Genomic DNA, 19,663 nt, shown 5'->3' with positions numbered 1-19,663 from the left:
GCGAGTGGAATTTTCGGCACTGATGCGGCCACGTGGTCAGAGTGGGGGGCAGTAGGTGTTGTTTTGCTTTTACTCAAACGACAGTACAGGATGCATGGGTGGCCTTTTGCATCACAGGCTGTTTTCCTGTGTTAAGCATTATAATTTTCCCCTCTCTACAGAAACTAAAAAAAAATTGCCTCTGGTATATATTGCCTATGATGTGGAAATCTGTAAATCTCAATGCTTGGGGTTGCAGTCTTCCCCCTCCACGTTAGTGCAAATTGGGTTGAACCGATTGAAAGGACCAGGGAACGAATTCTGTGTTTACATGACAATCTCATTCTTCCCCAGAGCGCTGTAGTCGCGGCATTTTTTTCATTCTTCTCTTCTGGCTCACTCAGGCTGTGATTTGAGGCGTGAATAAATACACCACACATGCAATTGGAAGCCGGTCAGCTTCCTTCTTTCTCTGTGTCAAATGTTAGATGCTGCGCACATCATAGATCCGGAAGCGATTATTTTCTTCACACTTAGGAAATGATAGGGGAAATGTGGCCCAGAATCTAATGTGGCGATTCTACGCGCAGAGCCTGCTGGGAATCTGTGTTTCTACAGAAGCGAGGTTCTGTCCTCATGTCGTCATTCTGGTTTCGCCCTTCAGCAGCACATGAGAAGGGAGGGGTGTTGTTAAGGTTTTCCTTTTCCCCTTTCCAGGGCTACTACCGAGCTGGTTATTCCTTGTTGCGGTTGCTCAATCACTATGAAGCTGCTCGCATGTTTTTTGAGGGCCTTGAACTTCTGCAGGGTAGCAGCGACCAGAGCCAGTTTGCTGATTTCCTCGTTGGAGTCTTCACCACCGTGGGCAGTAAGTCTGATGTGGGGAGGTTCCAGAGCCCGGCGGCTCGTCCTTTCCATGCACGTCTTCGCTGTCTTCTCTGCGCCTTCCGAAACTCGTCGTTCAGTCAGAAGCCAGGCTGGCCAAACGCCTGCTCTTGGTGACTGTCCCTTGAAGAAGTCTAGGTGGTTTCATGCTTCCCTCGTCATGAGAGAGAGCAGTTAACAGGGCTTCTTAGGGCAGTGCATCCCATACTTTTCTACCAACGTGCTCCTGTTTGGAGTGGGAAAGAATGCCCATGCCCAGTTCCTAAATTTTGGAAAATGTATTTATGGGAATTTTGTGCCCCTTCACCATAATAACATATGGTTATTTTGATATTTATTTATTGTCGGAAATTCATACCCTGGAAGAAGTGCCATCTTATTCTGTCTGCCCCGTGTCCTTGGATGTTCTTGTCGTCCACGAGTTTGAGGAACGGGGTTTGAAGGGTAACGAGGTGCAACATTGTTGGGCCACCAGGTTAGAAGAATGGATATCGATGTGGTTTCCAGCCTTGATTTTTGTCGGGAGCTACCAGCACGATATACTGTGAAGCCCGACCTCATTTGCGACCATTTCTCACCTGTTGGGTGAGAATAGTATTTGTTGCATTTTTCTTCAGGGAAGTGGACTCTGTAACTTCCCTTAAGCTTCCGTTTTCTCCTTCATAAGTGGAGATAACAGGCACTGCCCTCGTGGCTTGGTTGAGGGATTAAACACAAGCACACGTCACTGGATTTGGCGAAGAGAAAAGCTAAGTGAATGTTGGCTTACCTTATGCTAACGCGAGGGGGACTGACTGTCACCCGAATTTCAAATAATTGCAACTTCGTGTGTGTTTAATTTATCATTTGGGTCTGTGCAGTCTTAATTGGAAGGCCTTTTCCCAAAGGCTGTAGACTTTTCCCAAGTTCAACTTTCTGAACTCTGGCGCTTTCTTTCAGGTGACCCCATTGTTTTGCAAAGTTTTATGCCCCACTTTGATCAAATTTTCTCTACTGGATTCTCAGCGGAAGTGTGGCAGTCTGTAATAGAAAAGCTGGCAAAGAAAGGGTTATGGCATGTAAGTAGAAGGAGACGGCTCCTGTGTGGGAGAGCGCACTCTATACCAAATGGCCCCTTTCTGTGGGCCCTGGGGGTGGTCATTTATGGTTTGTTCATCTTTAGGCCAGAATAACTTTTTAACTCTGACATGTCATTGAAGATGGAGACTTGTTGAGATATATGAACTAGCCAGATTCCATTTTTTTAAAAAAAAATAAAAAGGCACACTCCCTGCTCTGTGTCGCCAACGTCGCGGAAGAACCGTGAAGTCCAAACGCGAGCGGTAGCACCGAGTGGGGAAAACACGCGAGCACGTTCATCTTCACAACCTTTGTACACTGCTCTGGCCAGTGTGGGCCCAGACGACCTTCCTGTGATGCTCGGAGGGTTGTTTCTAAGGGGCTGCTACCCAGAGGTGCCCTGGAGGCTGTAGGACCTGAACCCAGAGCTGGGTACCCAGCGAGCGGAGGAGCAGAGCAGACTGTGGAGCCTGGCTACAGTGTCACAGGGACATCTCCGTGAACCCTAATCCTCCACTTTCTATTTTGGACCAATTACTTCCCCTCTCAGCCTCATTTTCCTCATTTGTAACTTGCAGGATATAAAGCTCTTTCCTCAGGGTTTTGATGAGGATTAGAAATAATGGGCCAAGAACTCCTGATAATAACCTCACCTAATGTTTGTTCAGGACTTCCCATGTGCCAGGAGCTGAGCTACAGGACTTTTAGAATACCTGGCACATGCCAAGTGCCCCCTGAACAGGAGTTATCCTTGATGGCGGCCTGTCAGTGCTCCTGAGAAAGGGCTGGCCGAGGCTGGGGGTGTCATCAGGAAGGTCCTAGCGGGGCTTGCAAAGCTGGGAAGTCCAGGGAAGTCACCAAAGCAAGGGCAGCCTGCCAGGGCAAAGCGAGGACTCTAGAGCCAGGCAGGCCGAACGACTTCCCAACACAGAAGTCTTCACTTTTTGGGAAGGGCGTGGGTTCGGTTGGAAGTGCGATGAAATCGATGGGAATCTCTCTGTGTGCACACACAGTTATGGCTATAGTTTCAGGGTGTCTGGCCATGAGGTCCCGGAAGCTTGTTCTCATAGTAAAAGGTCTTAAGAAGACAGACAGCCAGGAAGAACCAGGAATCCAGTCCAAATGGCAGGTCCAGTATCTTACTAGCAATGGGGCTTAGGTCATTTTCAAACATGAAAACCAGAGGCACTTAAACAAACAAAAAACAGCCAGGCTAGCCACCGGGACTGTCAGAACCTCAGACTGTCATCTTGCATTGAGCGTTGGCAGTGGAGTGAACCATTACGAGTGGGGACCCAACTGAGAGAAACTGGAAGCTATTGTGGTCCTAGGTTCAGTTAGCGACAAGAGGACACAGGAGGGGAGTTGATTTTGAGATCGGGCCTCCGGTCATGGCCACAGCGGAGCCTGGAACTCTTAGACCTCTCAGCGTACCTGGGTGATCTCAGTAAAGGGCCTCTCAGGATGTGCTACCTGTGTGGCCCAGGAAAACTCGCTTAACCTCTCTGGGCTTTTGTTTCTTCAGGGGTCTAACAACTAGCCTCTGACAAAACAAAGTCCTGGTTTGTAGTGTTGGCCAACTCTGCAGTGTAAATACCTCGAACATGGCCAGTTCCAAGCTCCTAATACAACTCCAGGACTTGGAGATGGGGAGAGATGTGCCTAATCAACTCTCACTAGCTGGTAGGAGCTGGCTCCAGCCCACCACTCCATAGGGTCTCACGGAGCCCAGAGACTTGGAGCTGGTGTGCCAGAGACTTAACTGGGATATTTCGAAAGGACTTGGGTATTCTGCTTGCTTGGCGTTAAGAACTCGGCCAGTGTGCTCTCTGCAGTCATGCTGGGCACCCACTGCTCTGGTCCTCGGCAGGCTTCGAGGAAATGTGGAGAGAGTTTAGCTCTCGGCAAGAAGGGAAGTTGGCCAGACAGACAGACTTGGATTATCACGGCTTGTGCCGAAAAGCTTGGCAGGTGGCTTAAAAAAAGAGACAGAGCCAGAGGGTGTTTTGTTTTGTTTTGTTTTTGTTTGTTTTAAAGCATCGTTATTTCAACCTTTTCCCTTTCTCCCCTCGTCAGTCATTCCTACTTCTGTCAGCGAAGAAAGATCGGCTGCCAAAAAACATCCGAGTCCCAGACCTATCCCTGAAAAGTCTCTTTGAGGTAAGGTGGCTTCTTGGAGGGTATGGTTTCACTTCAGGCCTGTGTTCGGGGCCTTCCTTTTCAGCTGCCTCCTAGCAAATGTGTTATCTTCTGCTCGAGCCGCAACAAATGCAGGGTTTCACTGATTTTGAACGTTATGGGTGAAATGGGTTTGGAGTTTCGTATCGATAGAGTAGCATCCTGGCATCCATGACTGTGTTTTCTTTTCTAGAAATATGTCATTGGACCTTACGAGAGGATGGAACAGGTGCCCAAGTTAGTCCAGTGGCTCATCTCCGTGGGCGCGAGCGTGGAGACTATAGGGCCGTACCCGCTTCATGCCCTCATGCGGCTCTGTATCCAAGCAAGTGAGTCTTCCCCCAGTTGCCCGCCCTGCTGGGCGCCCTTCCAGCTCAGAGCTCTGGTGCCCTGCTGAGCTCAAGGGAAAGCAGAACTTAGCCGCCTGAATGGAGGCAGTTTGGATGTTTTGAATATTCAGTGACTGATTATTCAGATGACTGAAGGCAGCAGGGACACAGCGTCATTTTTATGTCTCCTGGAACCCAGTAGCTGCGGGAGGCCCAGACTGAGAGGATCCTGGGTCCCTAGACAGATCCAGGCGGCAGGGACCCGAGGAGTGGAATGGGACAGAGAGCCTTTGCCGGGCAGAGCTCCCGGGAGAGCTGCGGAGGTTCCTCCCTCTGGCAAAGGCAGATGTGGTCTTTTTCCAGGTTCAGGTTCATTTTCTCGGTAGCCTGGAAGGCTGAGTGCTGTGGGGTGGGGTAGAATCCCGGGGGAGCATTGGCCATTGCCCATTCAGACTGCTTGTGGTTCTTTTAAAGGGACTCCTATGTCCATAAAATTCAAAACACACACGCATATTTTACACCTCGTATAGAAGCTGCTGTTCTTTTCCAAGCAGGCATGGCGTCCCTGCTGGACACGTACCCGCGGCATTCTAGAGCCAGATGGGGCCACGAGAACTTTTCAGGACAGTCTTCCTCTCTCGGCTGTATTGTCTCCCTGAGAATGAGGGCGCAGAGGTGGCCAAGGGCTTGCAGACCTGGGCCCCCATCTTTGCTTCCGCTAGATTTGCTCTGTTGCTATTCATTTAGTGTGTTGGGGAATCTATGAGAGATTATGTTCTTCCACAGGGGTTGGTGGATAGAGCATCCAGTAAAGTTTGGTTAAAAGCCATCTAATCCAGTTTTCCAGTTTCAAATCAGGGATCTGGAGCCCAGAGAAGCATGCGTCTGGTTGTGAAAGTCCTGATTCCTCATTGTGTCTGTGCTTAAAGTCGGCTCCTGTGGGCACAGGTGCTGTACCCGCAGATAAGAGCGAGTCTTCAAGTTTATCCCGGCTCCGTTTCTGCAAGGAAAGCTCTGACGCAGTGACAGGTGGTGTCCACCGAGTTGGCGGAAGTGTGTGGCTTTCCTCGATCCCAGGAGCTGCAAGGGAGGGAGTCTGGAAAATGAATTTAAAGTACATGTCCTGTTGATAGTCATGTAGCAGAGTCATCTGTTCGGGGATACGGCCTTGCCAGGTGCTGCCCGGCCCTGCCCGGCCCCTCTGTACCAGCAGTGCTCGTCCCTGCTCACTGAGTGTTGGAGGCCCCGACAGAGGATTGGGCCTCTGTGCCCACCGCCTCCCAGGGCAGTTCTCTGTCAACCTCACCTTCCTCCCTGGGGGCACTCTATAGGTCTCCACGAAAGGACAAGGGGGTACAGAAGGTCAGCCCCTGCCTCCAGGTGGGTCAGCTCTGTGGGGCAGTCCATGCCCCGGAGCTCCCCGTGGGGTGAGGCCTGCTTGCCTCCTCCCCCTGCCCTGGCCTGGCCCCCCCTCTCTGTCTCCTGAACTCCCACTCTCAGTAAGTCGCACAGCCGAGAATCTTTGCCTCAGGCGTTGCTTCTAGGGCATCCGACTTGAGCGCATGACGAATAACTTTCTACAACTCAGCCTTTCAATTCTCAAACTCCCGCGTCTCCCACAGCGGTGAGTGGCCGGTGGCAGCGTGTGCTGGATTCCCTGCTCGCTCCCCGCAGTGTGCTTTGCTGGTTGTCCGTGTGCAGAAGAGAACGTCAGTAACTGATCTTAACGTCCTGCAGGGGAGAACCATCTTTTCAGGTGGTTAATGGAGAACCAGCCCGAGTGGAAAGGCCGCATCAACCAGAAGGACCGGGACGGCTGCACCGTCCTGCACGTGGTCGCCACCTACTCCCCAGGATACCTCATCAAGCGTAAGTGGCACCGCCCCAGTGGAGGGCGCGCTCTGGGCTGGAGGACTTCTGGCATTGGGGAACCCACACAACAGACCATTACATTTTACCCGTGCCATCCTGTGACAGGCTCAGCGGGAAAACTCCCTGGAGTCAAACATGGTGAGGAAGGCAGGCTGTGTGCAGAAAGGGGGCCGGCGAGGGAAGGAAGGGTTGCTGGGCTCTGCGTGCTCCGTCGACTTCACGTGCCTTCTGTGGGGTCAGGTGACTGCAGGACATGGGCTTCACGTTGCATTTGTTCCCGCCCTTATCACGTGGCTACTCATTGCTTTATTTTATGCCAAATCTGTGCTCCAGCAGAGATAAACCGTGAACCAGACCACAGACATAGTCCTGCCTTCCTGGCACTTAGAATCCAACATGGAGTTGCAGCCTGCGGTACGCCCCAGGGCCAGATGGGCCATGTGCAGAAGTGGGGTGACACCTGGGAGGCGGAGCTGGCTCTTGATGCAGACGTTCTTTGCTAGCCTGGGATGCAGGAAGAAGCCTGCATATCTTTCCCGTAAAAAACAGGGTAGCTGTGAGGAGAAATGGTAATGGACTCTCAGCCCCCGTGGAAGGAAGGGGACAGGGAGCGATGGGGGCTTGTGCCTGGCGTGGCTGCTGTCGGGCCCTGGTTGTGGGAACCGGGCCGTGCTGCCTTCTGATGTGGGGAGAGATGTTGGAGAACTGGATTTTAAAAAATATGGAAACTCATGATTGTGAAATGTCAGCTTGAAATTGAACATGCTGTGGACCAGACGCTGCCGCCGGGGACCGCTCCTCTGGGGGGTCCTCCTGGGAGAGTGCAGTTCTCTCTCCTCGGCGGTCCTGGGGGCAGCCCTCTGAGGACTGTTCCTCTACCATTACCGCCCCACTGAGCTGGGCCCCAGGAATCCACGTCTGGATGTCTGTGGATTTTAATTTTGAGCTTTCTTGAGAGACAATTCATATATCATACAGTCCACCGGTTTAAAGTATACAACTTGGGACTTTTTGAATATAGTCACAGAGCCGTGTAACCATGATCACAATTTCAGAACCTTTTCATGGCCCCAGAAGGAAACGCATATCCATGAGCAGTCACTCCCCGTGTCCCCTACCTCTTGCGACCTAGGCGTCCACTTGTGTACGGTCTGTCTGTGTGGACTTGCCTGTTCTGGACACGTCCTGTAAATGGAATCCTACAGTATGTGGTCTTTCGTGACTGGCTTCTTTCACTAAGTGCATTCTCATGGCTCGTTCACGTTGCGGCGTATCGGTGTTTCATTCCTTTTTATTGCCAAGTGATATTTCATTGCGTGTGTGGGTCTCATTTTGTTTATCCATTCATCACCTGGCGGATACTCGCTTCCACTTTCAGCTGTTATGAATAATGCTGCTGTGAGCATTTGTGTGTAAGTTTATGTGTTGGAATATATTTTCATTTTCCTCAGGTAGATACACAGCGTTGCTGACTCATGTGGTGATTCTTTGTGGACCCTTTTAAGGAGCTGCTGGCTGTTTTCCAAAGTGGCCGCCCCATTTTACACTCCCACCAGTGATGTGGGAGGGTCCCCGTTTTCCTGTACCCTTGCCAACACTTGTTATTATATATCTTTTGATCTCCTATATATTTTACTACCTCCCTAAAGACAGTGGTGTCCTGACAAATGTTTGACAACTGGGTCTTCTCAAAGGAAAGTCCTGGACCATAATGTTGCCAGTTTCCCTGGTGTAAATATTCCCACTGTGGCTGATTTTGCGCTGCCGATGGCACTGGCCATGGAGCTAGGCACTGTGCGTCATGGCACGCAGTGCTACTGTGTTTTCCACGCAGGTCCATGTGAACGCACATGTAAAGAAACCTCATCATGGGTAATAGCAAAACACGGAAAAATAATTAGGAAGGAACGAGTTTTGTTTTAAATATAATTTGCGTGTTTAAATTTAAATAGTTTAGTTGTTAATGATGGCTGTTTTATTTATCAACCGGCTGACGACATTCCTGGACCTGTAATGGTTGCTCCTTGTGAGCAGGACCAAGCCGGTCCAGTGCACTTCAGGGCTGAAGTCGTGGTAGCCTAGTCATTTGTGGTTCGAGTCTGTGCCTCTGCCTTTAGCCTGTGTTGTCCGCACCCCCCTGCTGGGTGTTTGAATGGTTGGCAGTTATTCTGTCACTGAGAACATTGCTCAGAGAACACTTTTCTGCATCCATCTTTGCGAACTGGCATGGATGTCTCTGTAGGACCGTTTCCTAGTTGAGGAATTGCTGATTGAAAGGATGTGTGCACCTTATTCATTTGGATGAACTCCAATTTCATTCCATTTGTCAATAAGTAAACGTCAAAAGGTGCAAAGGTCTGCACCGAGAGTCTCTGTCCTGTGTCTGTCCCCCCGCCACCAGTATCATCAATGTCTTACCTCTTCTTCCACAGATATTTCATGTGCCTGCAGGTGAAAACGTACATCCAGCTTGAAGATGTTAGCATGTGGGTGTGTATTTGGATGGAAGCTGTTGCTAACTTGAACTCCAGAGAGGCTTCCCCAATAGTGTGTGAGATTTTCTCTGTCGCGAATATATGTTTGGTACAGGGAGAGTCAAGGACTGCGGATTCTTTAATGTGGCCTGAATTTAAAACCCACCATTTGAAGTAACTGCAGCCTCCCAGGGCCTTAGATGTCCTCGGTTCTGTTGTCATCTTGGTGGGTGCTCGTCGTTATGATGGTCCCCTGGCTCGGGAGCCATGGTTTCGAAAGGCCCAAGGACAGAGCCTCAGGGAGGCTTCGGAGCCAGGCAGCAGCGGGCCCCAAAGCCCAGAAGCGGTCATTGCCTTGAACTGAAAAATTGAGGACAGACTGGGAGTTGTCGTCTGTCCTGGTTGCAAGCTACAGACACTCAAGCCGGTTTAGGCAGGAAAGGGAAGTTACTGGCTCGTGTGATGGAAGAGTCCGGTCTGGTCCAGGTGCTCCCTGGTTGTCTTCAAGTATCGGTCTCGCCTCTGAACTCTGCCCTTTCTGCGTGAGGCCCTTTTTAGACAGGCTTCCTTTCCGCTGGGGCCGCCAGGTTCTTCAGGCTTAAACTCTGCCCTTTTGCCAGTCCCAGCCAAGGAGACCATCTTCTCCCAGTGTTTCAGTAGAAGTCCCAGGAAAGAGTCGCTGTGACTCTGACTTTTGTAACATACCCGCAATGAACTGATCACTGGAGCCAGAGGGATGGAATGATCTCACTGGCCAGGTCCCAGTCAGGCGATCACCCCTGGAACCGAGGCGCAGACATTGGTAGAGAATGAGGTGACAGCCTTGTGTGTATGTGTGTGTGTGTCTGTCTGTCTGTCTGTCTGTCTGGTGTTCACTCCTATCAAACGGGGTGGGCTGGGAATGGACAGAGGTGCTTTCCCACAGGAAAACTGGGGGTCACTATCAGGAAAAGGGGGAAGCGATGCCAGTCAAGTAAAACAATGGAAAGTCTGGTATGTCAGTGTCTTTAAATTTGGCTTTCTTATCCCCTTAAAGAATTTAAAAACCTGTGTACCACTTTGCATCTTTTTAGTTTGGCATCTAGAACTTTAATTTGTAAATCTAGATAATTGCAAGAACAGGGAGTTTTCAGAATTCTGTACACATTGATATTTTAAAGCAAAACTTCTATCTTACTCCTTTACTTGTACACGTAACAGAATATATACACACAACAATGATATAACCCCTAATGTCCATTTTAAAAACTGTGGGCAAGCTCTTCAGTAGTCAAAAATATCCAATGTGAACTTTTAATTCATATTTCCAGTTTATTTTTTGAAAAGAAGTTTGCCCCAATGTATTTTATGCTTCAGAGTCTTAGCAGTCATTCAGTGATACTGTCCTGGAGGAAAAGTACTCAAATAACGTTAACAAAAAAGTTTCAGTGATTGTAATATTGTAAGGGTTAATTTTTTTTGGATTGCATTATTTCTAAAATCACTACCACAGAAATCACAACAACAGAAACGTATTAACCGTTTTCATAAATGATCATTAAAGATGTCAATAAAAGTTTGGGAGGAGTCAGAGGAGGGCGGATTATGGAGCCTCTGAAGAGGGACGTGGCAGGCACTAGTTTTCCCTCACACGATCCGCTCCACCCCCCCACCCCCCGCCCCCTGCCCCGGAGTCTGAGTTTTCACCTCATTTGGGTCAGTCCACTCCAGTAACTGTGCTGGTTTTCTGCGCTGTGAAACTAACCCCCGTAAACTAAGCGGTTTAAACAACCACCCATTTGTTGGCTCACAGTTTTGCAGGTCAGTAGACCAGAGTGATGTGATTGAGTTTTCTTTTCTTTGGGGAAGTCAGCAGCAGACGTAACTGCTTTAATATACGTACGAATATTTCAAACATAATTGGTTTCTTAGCAAACAAATCGTTTCACGATATTTTTTACTCTTTGCAAAATACGCTGCTAAATTTTCAGTAAAAGGATAAAAATGGAGATTGATATATTGCCACCTGGTGGCCAGGTTCAGGATTGCAGCTTTGAGAATTGTTGGGGGTTGCTCCACAAGGTGGGAGAGAAGGGCGGAGGTTGGGAGCTTGAGTTTGTGGGTACAGCCAGTGTTTCCTGGAGTTTCACTTAACTGGAGCAATCCTACTGTATCCACCACTTTTCTAGGGCAGAAAAGCACGTTTTTCTGGAATATCTAACCTTGAGATTGGGAGTCCAGCTCTGGTCTAAACTGAGGATAAAGCTGCAGGGTGGTCACGAATCGCAGGTGACAAAGCGAGAGGGGACACAGAAACGCATGCCCACACCCACACAGAGTCAGCTCAGCTTTTGAAATCTACTTTGTCTGTGCTGAAAACTTCGAACTGAAGGCACATGTGAGAGAGATTTGATTTCTGTGCTTTCTTCCAAAAGATACCTACCTTCTCACCCGTAGAACCAATGAGAAATGACTTTTCACAATGCCAGCCTCGGCGATGAGGCCTGGCTAGCCCCTGCCACTGTGTCTCAATGCTGAAAGGGTCCTGGAGTCCCACCACATGACACGTATGCAGGCAGGTTTTCTCAGTCACCCTCTGGGGCCAATGTGAAGCATACTGAGTCCAACCTCAGGGAAGACAAAGCTCGGGCTGCTAGAACGTGTCACTCTCCAGATGAGTGACAGGATGGGAATGGGGTTCCACCCCTTGTCCTCTCTTGGGGACACAGGGCAGTCCTTCTAGAAGACAGGCATCCATGTGACTGAGTTTTCTGCTCAGTGTCTCCCTGAGCTGAAACCAGGTACTGGGTTGCACTGTGTTGGCATCTGGAGTTCCAGGCCTTCTTTCAAGTTCACGTGGTTGGGGCAGAATTCAGTTCCTTGTGGTTGTAGGACTGAGGTTCCTGTTTCCTTCCTGGCTGTTAGCTGCTACACATTTCAGCTGTTACATGCTGAAATGCTACACACATTTCTTGTCATGGGGCCCCTTCTATTTTCAAAGCCAGCAGCGGAGAATTTCTTATGCTTCAGATTCCCCCTTTGTACTTTGGGTCTCTGACCTCTCCACCTTTGATCTTCAGGATTCTAATGATTAGGTCAGGCCTTCCTGGAAGGACTTCCTATCTTAAGGTCACCTCCTTTGGGACCTTAATGACATCATCACAGAGTCTCATCACAGCAGCACCTGGATTAGTATTTAATTGAAGAACTGGGAGAAGGTGTGTGTGTACCAGGTGCTGGGAACCTAAAGGGTATCTTAGAATTCTGCCTACCACTGTGAGAGATTCGGTGGGGAAGGAAAAAGTAGGACTGTGAAATTTTGCCGTATTTCTGTGAAGTGGGAGAAGGGCAGTTATTGGAGACGCGAGAGGAGAACACCTTGAGCAGGACAGTGCCTGGCATATAGGTGCCTGGTCAAGGCGGTGGATTTTAGGAAGCATGGGTGTGGAAGTGGGGTTCAGGCATTAATTCATCTCACTCTCCTTGCCCCCATGAGTCTTTGTACCCCAGGGATACACCTGTTTCATTCTAAAAGGTGTTGCCTCTGTGAGCGAGACACCTTGACGCTTGGCAGATAGATTCGTCAAAACCACAGATGGAACTGGCAGCCAGAGGGTAGGGGCTGGGAGGATGGAAACAGTGACAACAAAAAGACCCTGATGCAAGAGCAATTGCCACTTTCTTCTCCCGTCCCCAGACTCTTTTTCTGGAAGAATATTTTGCTTCCTCTCTAGGGAATAAAGAAATCTGAAGTCGCAGCTTGCTGTTATCCTTACAGCTATAACTGTTGCCTAGTAACCAGATTCCCCCTCTCCTTGCTTGTTGCCAAGGAGAGGGGAGAAAGGTATAGAGGAGCGCACTTCTAAACCTCTTCAATGCTGTTGTCGTTTGCACTCCACACAGGACTCCTTGCTTCCGGGAGTTGGGTGGACTGCCCAAGGCCAGCAGTCCAAGACCTGTGAGCTGGGGGGATCTTGGCCTCCTTGCCCGAGGAGCTCAGGCAGGAGACTGGGAGGACGAGCACTCATGGGGGCGTCTCCTTACGGAAGGCACCGTGACAGTGCCCCCTTCCCCTTCTGGCCTGCTCTAGGGCAGACGGAGGATGTGCAGATGCTGCTGCACTTCGGGGCTGACCCCACCCTGCTGGACCGGTACTCCCAGACCCCCGTGGATGTGCTGAAGAGGAATAAGAACTTCAAAGCCATCGAGAAAATCAACAGTCACTTGGAGAAACTGGCTGCGTGTTCCAAGGGCCTATCAGGTACAGCTTCCCGTGAATTAACTTTTGGGGGCGTGAGGGTGGGTGAAACTGGTTCCGTGATATTAGATACAAGTCCGTTCATCTTTTCTTGGTATAGGAAGATGGAAATGAGATTCTTAATCTATAGAAAACTTGTTTGTTTGTTTTTTTTTTTGAGGATAGAATGAGAAAACTCTTATTTAGAAAGCATCTGCGATGTTCTGGGAACTTCGACAGGTTCAGCTTGGGTATTTTGGAGGATTTTTCTTTTTTTAATGCACGTATGCAGGAAAAGAGAAAAAATCAGACAGAACAGGAGATACCCCAAATCATTCCTACTCTTCAGAAACAGACACAGCCAATAACTTACAATACACTTATGCTACATTAAATTACACGCATGCACTTATAGATTAACTTCCATTTCTACTTCTTGGTGTATCAGTTTGGGGCACTGTCCATCGGCTGCCTGCTGTGTAAGGTGGAGTGCAGTAAGTCAGCCTGTCTCGTTGAATTTTGTCCAGCAAGGTTATTCGTGTCATTTGCCTTCTGTTCCTTAACTCTCCGTTTTCTGTGCTTCATCTATAGATTGATTCTAAAACTCGAAAACCAGTAAGTGGCATTGGCAGAGTAGGATGACTATAGAGACGTTACACTTTCTACAACTAGTAACACATAACCAGACCCATAGAAGTGAAGTACCATAGGAGAGCTGTGCTGAAAACTGTGCTCTTTAAATACTGTAATGACTATGTACGGCATCAGGTGGGTACTAGGTACACAGGGGGGATTGCTTCGCAAGTTATATGTAAATGTCTAACCACTATACTGTACACCTGAAACTAATAGAATATTGAATGCTAATTGTAATTGAAAAAGTAAAAAATTTTGATTTATTTCTAGAGAGAGGGGAAGGGAGGGAGAAAGAGAGGGAGAGAACGTCAATGTGTGGTTGCCTCTTGCATGCTCCGTACTGGGGACCTGGCCTGCAAACCAGGCATGTGCTCTGAGTGGGAATTGAACCAGTGACCGTTTGGTTAGCAGCCTGGCACTCAATCCACTGAGCCACACCAGCCAGGGTGCAAGGACATTTTAAACTTTTTACGCATTCCAGTTTAATGCAACATACATGTACATTATTATATATATGTGTATGTGTGCATGTACACATATATACTCTTTAAACTTTATGTAGACTTTTATTTAGACATTATACTTCTTTTAGTTCTATTACTCACATGTGACTCTTGTTGCTCATGTTGTTGGTTTAGATTTCTGCCTTGTTCTGCCAGAGCACTGACCCAAGTACATTTTTCACGGAGGAGACAGGGATAGTAGACTTATGGAGTCTTAAGTCTTTATTTTATCCTTTATTGGTTGATAATAGGAATATAGGCATTGCATTTCATTGATTCCAAGTTATACTCCCCGTCCCCCCCCCCCATTTTAGCATCTTGGAAATCGGAATGTGTTTCATAATCTTTGACGTGTCCCAGCCTTTTCTGGTGTGTCTGACAACCTGAGGTATCTTAGATGTGTGAATATGCAGTAAAACCTTGTTCCTCCAGACCAAAGAAACTGTTCTATTGCATTCCAGCCTCCGTTCGCTACTGATCGCATCTGATGTCTGTCCCATTTCTTTTCCCTCCTAGGAATTTCTCAGTCCTTGGAGTTCTGAGATTTCCCAGGGATGTGCCTAGGTGTGGGTCTTTTCTCGTCCTTCTGGGTTGGCACTTGTCTGTGCCTTCCAATCTAACTTTTTGAGCTCAGGGAAGTGATGGTCTTCCCTTTGTTCCCCTCCGGTGTCTGCTTGCCACTGTGTCAGACCGATGAGCTTCCTGATCAGTTACATGTCGCTCTGCTTTCCCTTCAGGTTTTCTGGCTCCTGTTTTCTTCTCGGCTCTTTAACTTGGTCTTCAGCGTTTCCTTTTATAAGTCAGCCTGCCCACTGCATTTTGAAATTAGGAAGCTCAGTTTTAATTTTGAAGAAAAATTTTCTTGTTCTGTGATTGCTATTATCTGTGGAAGCTTGTGCTTGTTTACATTTGCCACGTCTTGAATGGCACTTAACAATATGGAGAATTTTTTTAAAAAAAGAACATCTTCGTCTCATAGAGTTATTTGTATTTCCTTTGGGGTCAGTTGTTCATTTTCTTGCTTCTCTCTTGTGCTGTTGTTTTTCCTTACTTATCTTCTTATCTTTGCATTTATGAACGAAAGACTAGACTGGTTAATGCTTAGTAGCTGGTGCGCGTGCATGTGCTGAAGTCATTTGGATGTTTTCCCCTGGGATGGGTAAGCAGGCGGCAAATGGCAGGCAGCCTGTAGTGTGCTGGGGCGCCGGGGTGCAGAGAGGGGAGGCAGGCAGGTCAGAAACGTGTCACATGGAGGCAATTCAAGCTGCTTTTCATTTAGCATCCCCGCTCATGTCCCCGTCTGTATTTTCATTTCCATTCATTTTCCTAAAACATCTTCTCTCGTTTCCATGAAACCACAGGAATGAGGGTAATCAAATGTATTTACAGAGTCCTCTGTGTCATGGATGTTCTTTTAAAGCCGTGACATATCATGGGTAGTTTTTTAATAAACTCTATTTGAAGGAGTTGTGACTTTTCTTCTATGAAGCAGTATAATTAAATCAGTGTGAAATGCTTTCTGAGAGCTTATGTTTATAATCTCTGTTTCAAAATGGTTTCTACCGTTTGGGAAATTAAAACTAACTGTCTCCACCAATGAATTTCCGAGTTTTAAAATAACCAAAAACAACCGCCAGTTAATGGTAGAAAATGGCTGCTTTTTGGGCAAATTTATTATTAAGTCTAATATTAATGTATTAATTAATTGGAATAATACTCATATGTATTATAATAATAATACTTATATTAATATAATAATAATAATTAATTGGAATAATGTATATGTATGTTATATGTAGTGTTACAGACAAGCACAAGTCATTCATTTTTATTTGGTTTTTAAACTTTTGATATTTTTAGTCTCCTTGTATAATAGGATTTTTGAATATCTGCTGATCTTAAAACCATCTCATCTGCTGAGGCAAGGTCTTGCTCTCCCTTCCTTGCTCAGGACCAACTAACTCTGATCCAGGTTTGGAACCACGAGAAGACACTCAGCGTTGCAGCCAGTCCCTTTCTTATGTATCAGGACTCACTGTCCTTGCTTGGCTGGAAAGCACCGCAGGAGGAGGGGGCCCCATCCAGGCCTGCCCTCGGGCTGGCTGGGTAGTCGGTGCGGGAGTGGATGCAGACAGGCCTGAAGTCCCCGATACTCATCAGTAAACTTATTACTGCGTGTCTGGTTGCTTGAGAGTTTCCCAGACCATTGACTAGGAAGGTTGCCTTGCTGCACTAGACGAATATGGAATGATTATAGGAAGACATTGAGTCCAAAGAAAAAAAAAAGCAAAAGAAACTGATAAAAATCAGAAAAGAGGAGGATGAAAATTATCAGGAAGACCTAGCAAGTGATGGTGTACGTGGAGAGGGTAGGGTGGCTTTTGCCTCTGGGTGAGAAATAAAGCCTGAGGATTAAAGGATCTTGCTGAAGATTCCTGTCATTCTCTAAACCAGAGCGCCTGTGCATGTGCACGCGAATCACTGTGGAGCAGGCATTCGAGTGCTGGGTAGGCCCGAGATTTTCACAAGCTGCCACAAGGGCCAGAGCCCCTGCGGAGAAGGCTTTTTCGCCTGAGTGGTCAGCGTTACGTAACTGTCTTACATTCCTCACAGCCACCACCAGATGGCAGCATATCCACCTTCTCTGGCTGCTCAACTCTTAGGACCCAGAACAGGACTGACTGATTGATCTCAGTCACTAATGCAAGGCTTTGAAGGGGGAACAAATCCAGCCTTCTGAGGCTTTTCCCTGGTTTTCGGAGGGAGCCAGCTGTTTTCTCCAGCAGGGCACTCAGAGGACGCTGGGACCTTCTCTGTGTGCTGTCTCCTTTGCAGACAGAGCCTGTGACTCAGGCCTTGGTTTGTCACCTTCACACCCCTCAGCACCAAGATGGTGCCCTGTTTTCAGCAAATGCCGGCGTGCAGTATTTACTCAAAAGATGCCCACACAATGGGTCTTATAAAAACAATATTTTTAAAAAATGGATTTTTATTTTAAAAAGATTTTATTTTTAGACAGAAAGGATGAGAGGGAGAAAGAAAGGGAGAGAAACATTGATGTGTGATTGCCTCTCACATGCCCCCTGCTGGGGACCTGGCCCTCGACCCAGGCATGTGCCCTGACTGGGAATCAAACTGGTGACCCTTTGGTTTGCAGGCCCGCACTCAGTCCATTGAGCAACGGACACCAGCCAGGGCAACATATATAATATATATTCCTTTGTTAAAAAAATTTATAAAATATTGGAGAAGAAAATAAAAAATAGTAATTCTCTATGAACTCACCTACCCCTGCAAATTAATATATTTGTGATTTGGTTACTTAGTCTTATTTCATGCTGTTATAGTTATACGTTTCTATGTTTTCTTTTATAAAAATGAGATGGTGACGTACATCTAAATTGATAAAATGTGTGTAATAAAACGTACCAGCTCATGTGATAAAACATAGCAGTTTTGTCTTTTTTAGCTTAAAAGAAAGATTTCAGGCAAAAACAGAATCTCGTTTTGAAATGTTTATTTCTGTTTTGTGATACTTCTGAGCACTGTTGCATCTTGAGACGATCCCCCTTTAGTTTTAATTTTTAATTTCAAATCTGCTAATATGTATCTACTAAACATGATCCTTGTATAAAGTTTGTAGAAATACAGTTTTATATAAAAACAAGAATTTATTGTAATCACAGGGTGGCATATTTGCATCCAGTCTTTGGTTGTCGTTGCTCAGTTCTTATATAGTCAAAAAAATTATGTGATTATAATGTATAAGCAACTTTATATCCTGATGTTTCTCTTGTCTCCCATTAAGCTTACAGAAGAAATTTAAAAGCCAGACAAGTTTGGAGTAATAAACACGTCACCCATACCCCACCGGGGATCCATGGTCAGTGTTTTAGCACCGTGCCTTCTATGCGTTTCACAGTGTTGCCATTCTTCTGCAGCTTCCCTGATGTCTGGAGCTTTCTCTGACCCCTAACTGCCTCCTTAACCACACAAGCCTGCATTTATTACACAACTGCATCCAGTTATCTCTGCTGTCAAGCTTAGTGGATTTCTGTTCCATTTCAGGTGACTTTTACACGAAACTAATTACCCTGGTGGAAGAATGATGTTCCCAAAAGGCTTGTCATGGTATGAGGCAGGGAGGCAGCTCACCGTCTGCTTGACAGCGAAGGAAGTTCCCTCTTTACCAAGGGCCCTATTTTTCTGTGTTGTGACTTTGCAGTCTGCCGTGTCTTCCTGGGAATTTTAGGGTGAAGGTGGGGGGTCGAGTTTGGGAGCATCAGTCAGTCAGTCACTCTTATACCCAACCACATTTTCTGTCTCGGCGTGGGCTTCTAGCTTAGGGGATGGAGGGTTTTCTTCGCTAAATGGTTTCCATTTCTTTTTCCCTAGAGGCTAGTGCTAGAGTGAGTCTTGTTCTGTCTGGCGCTGAAGTTTCTGGATTAGAGAGCAACGGACGTTTGTCTCAGAAGGGGTGTGTGTGTGTGCGCGAGATTCTGGTATTCCAACTTGATCTGTTCCAGGTGAACCAACTGTGTCTCAGAAGATACAGGAGGCAATGTCAGAGCCCTCCTGGGATCGATCCCCTGCCACCATTGCTGTGTGCTCCCCGATGTGGCTGGGCCTTTGTTCTGAAAAGTCAGCACCTGAGGCTTGTTCTCAGCAGTCAGGGGGTTTATGGAGCCCGTGGTGCTCATGATCCTTCAAACCAGACGTGCCTGGGACTTTCCATTCCCCAATAGGCACCTTGTCGCTAGTGACAGAGAGAGGTGAGAATGCGAAAGCTCATTTCCTGGCCCTGGATGGGGACAGCTGTCAGATGTCACCTCCTCCAGAACTCCTGTGTGGGGTCAGGAGAGGCCACCTGCGGTGGGCCTCGGTCAGACCCTGGCCCGGCTCCCTTCCCCCACCCCCTCTCTGGTGCCCTCCTGCAGAAACCCCTGGCACACCAGGCCCGCACTCAGGGTCTGCTGCTGGAAACCGGACTAAAGACAGGGCGCATTGTCACTTTTCGCCCTCCGTTAGAACGCGGCGCTGAGCATTCGGTGGTGTCATCACAACGGGATGGCGCCCATGCTGGGGGCCAGGCCCTTCGATCCGGTGTGCACACGGATGTCCGGTTCTGCTCCCCTCGCTGCGCAGCAGGCTCCGTTTTAACTGAGGGCGCCGTCGGAGTGTAGAATCTGATATCCAGTAAATAGCAGTTGCTCGTTTTCAACATTCCATCAGGGGGTGTGTTCTAATCACAACTACTTTCTCAATTAAATTGAACCAAGGAGACACTGTCTTCCCTTCTTTGGCCAGAGAGATGGCTCCTTACTCTTGCCAGTAAGAGTAAGTGGCTGGCTGTCATGCACAGGGGTCCCCCTTTACCTGCAGGCGATACATTGTAAGACCCCCAGTGGATGCCGAAAACCGCAGATAATACTGAATCCTATTTTACTGTCGTTTTCCTATACTTACATACCTTTGATAAAGGTTAATGTATAAATTAGGCACAGTAAGAGGTTAACAATAATTATCAAACAG

General features: G+C 47.6%; 1 protein-coding gene across 2 annotated transcripts in view; it reads left to right on the top strand.

Annotated features, from left to right (window-relative positions):
- The window catches only part of TRANK1 (tetratricopeptide repeat and ankyrin repeat containing 1), a 95,195-nt gene that overhangs the window by 35,719 nt on the left and 39,813 nt on the right, over positions 1-19,663 (top strand). For both annotated transcript variants that reach the window (XM_037070875.1, XM_037070874.1), the window contains 6 exons: positions 697-847; positions 1,804-1,922; positions 4,000-4,083; positions 4,295-4,430; positions 6,168-6,299; positions 12,846-13,016. In XM_037070875.1, the coding sequence (XP_036926770.1) occupies positions 697-847; positions 1,804-1,922; positions 4,000-4,083; positions 4,295-4,430; positions 6,168-6,299; positions 12,846-13,016 (793 nt within the window). The remainder of the gene's footprint in view (positions 1-696; positions 848-1,803; positions 1,923-3,999; positions 4,084-4,294; positions 4,431-6,167; positions 6,300-12,845; positions 13,017-19,663) is intronic.

Source organism: Sturnira hondurensis, unplaced genomic scaffold (assembly GCF_014824575.4).
Source record: "Sturnira hondurensis isolate 20B ecotype Veracruz unplaced genomic scaffold, ASM1482457v3 Scaffold0019006, whole genome shotgun sequence".
NCBI classification, from domain to species: Eukaryota; Metazoa; Chordata; class Mammalia; order Chiroptera; family Phyllostomidae; genus Sturnira; species Sturnira hondurensis.
The sequence above is the reverse complement of the archived record's forward strand: the minus strand, read 5'-3'. Positions and strand labels throughout refer to the sequence as shown.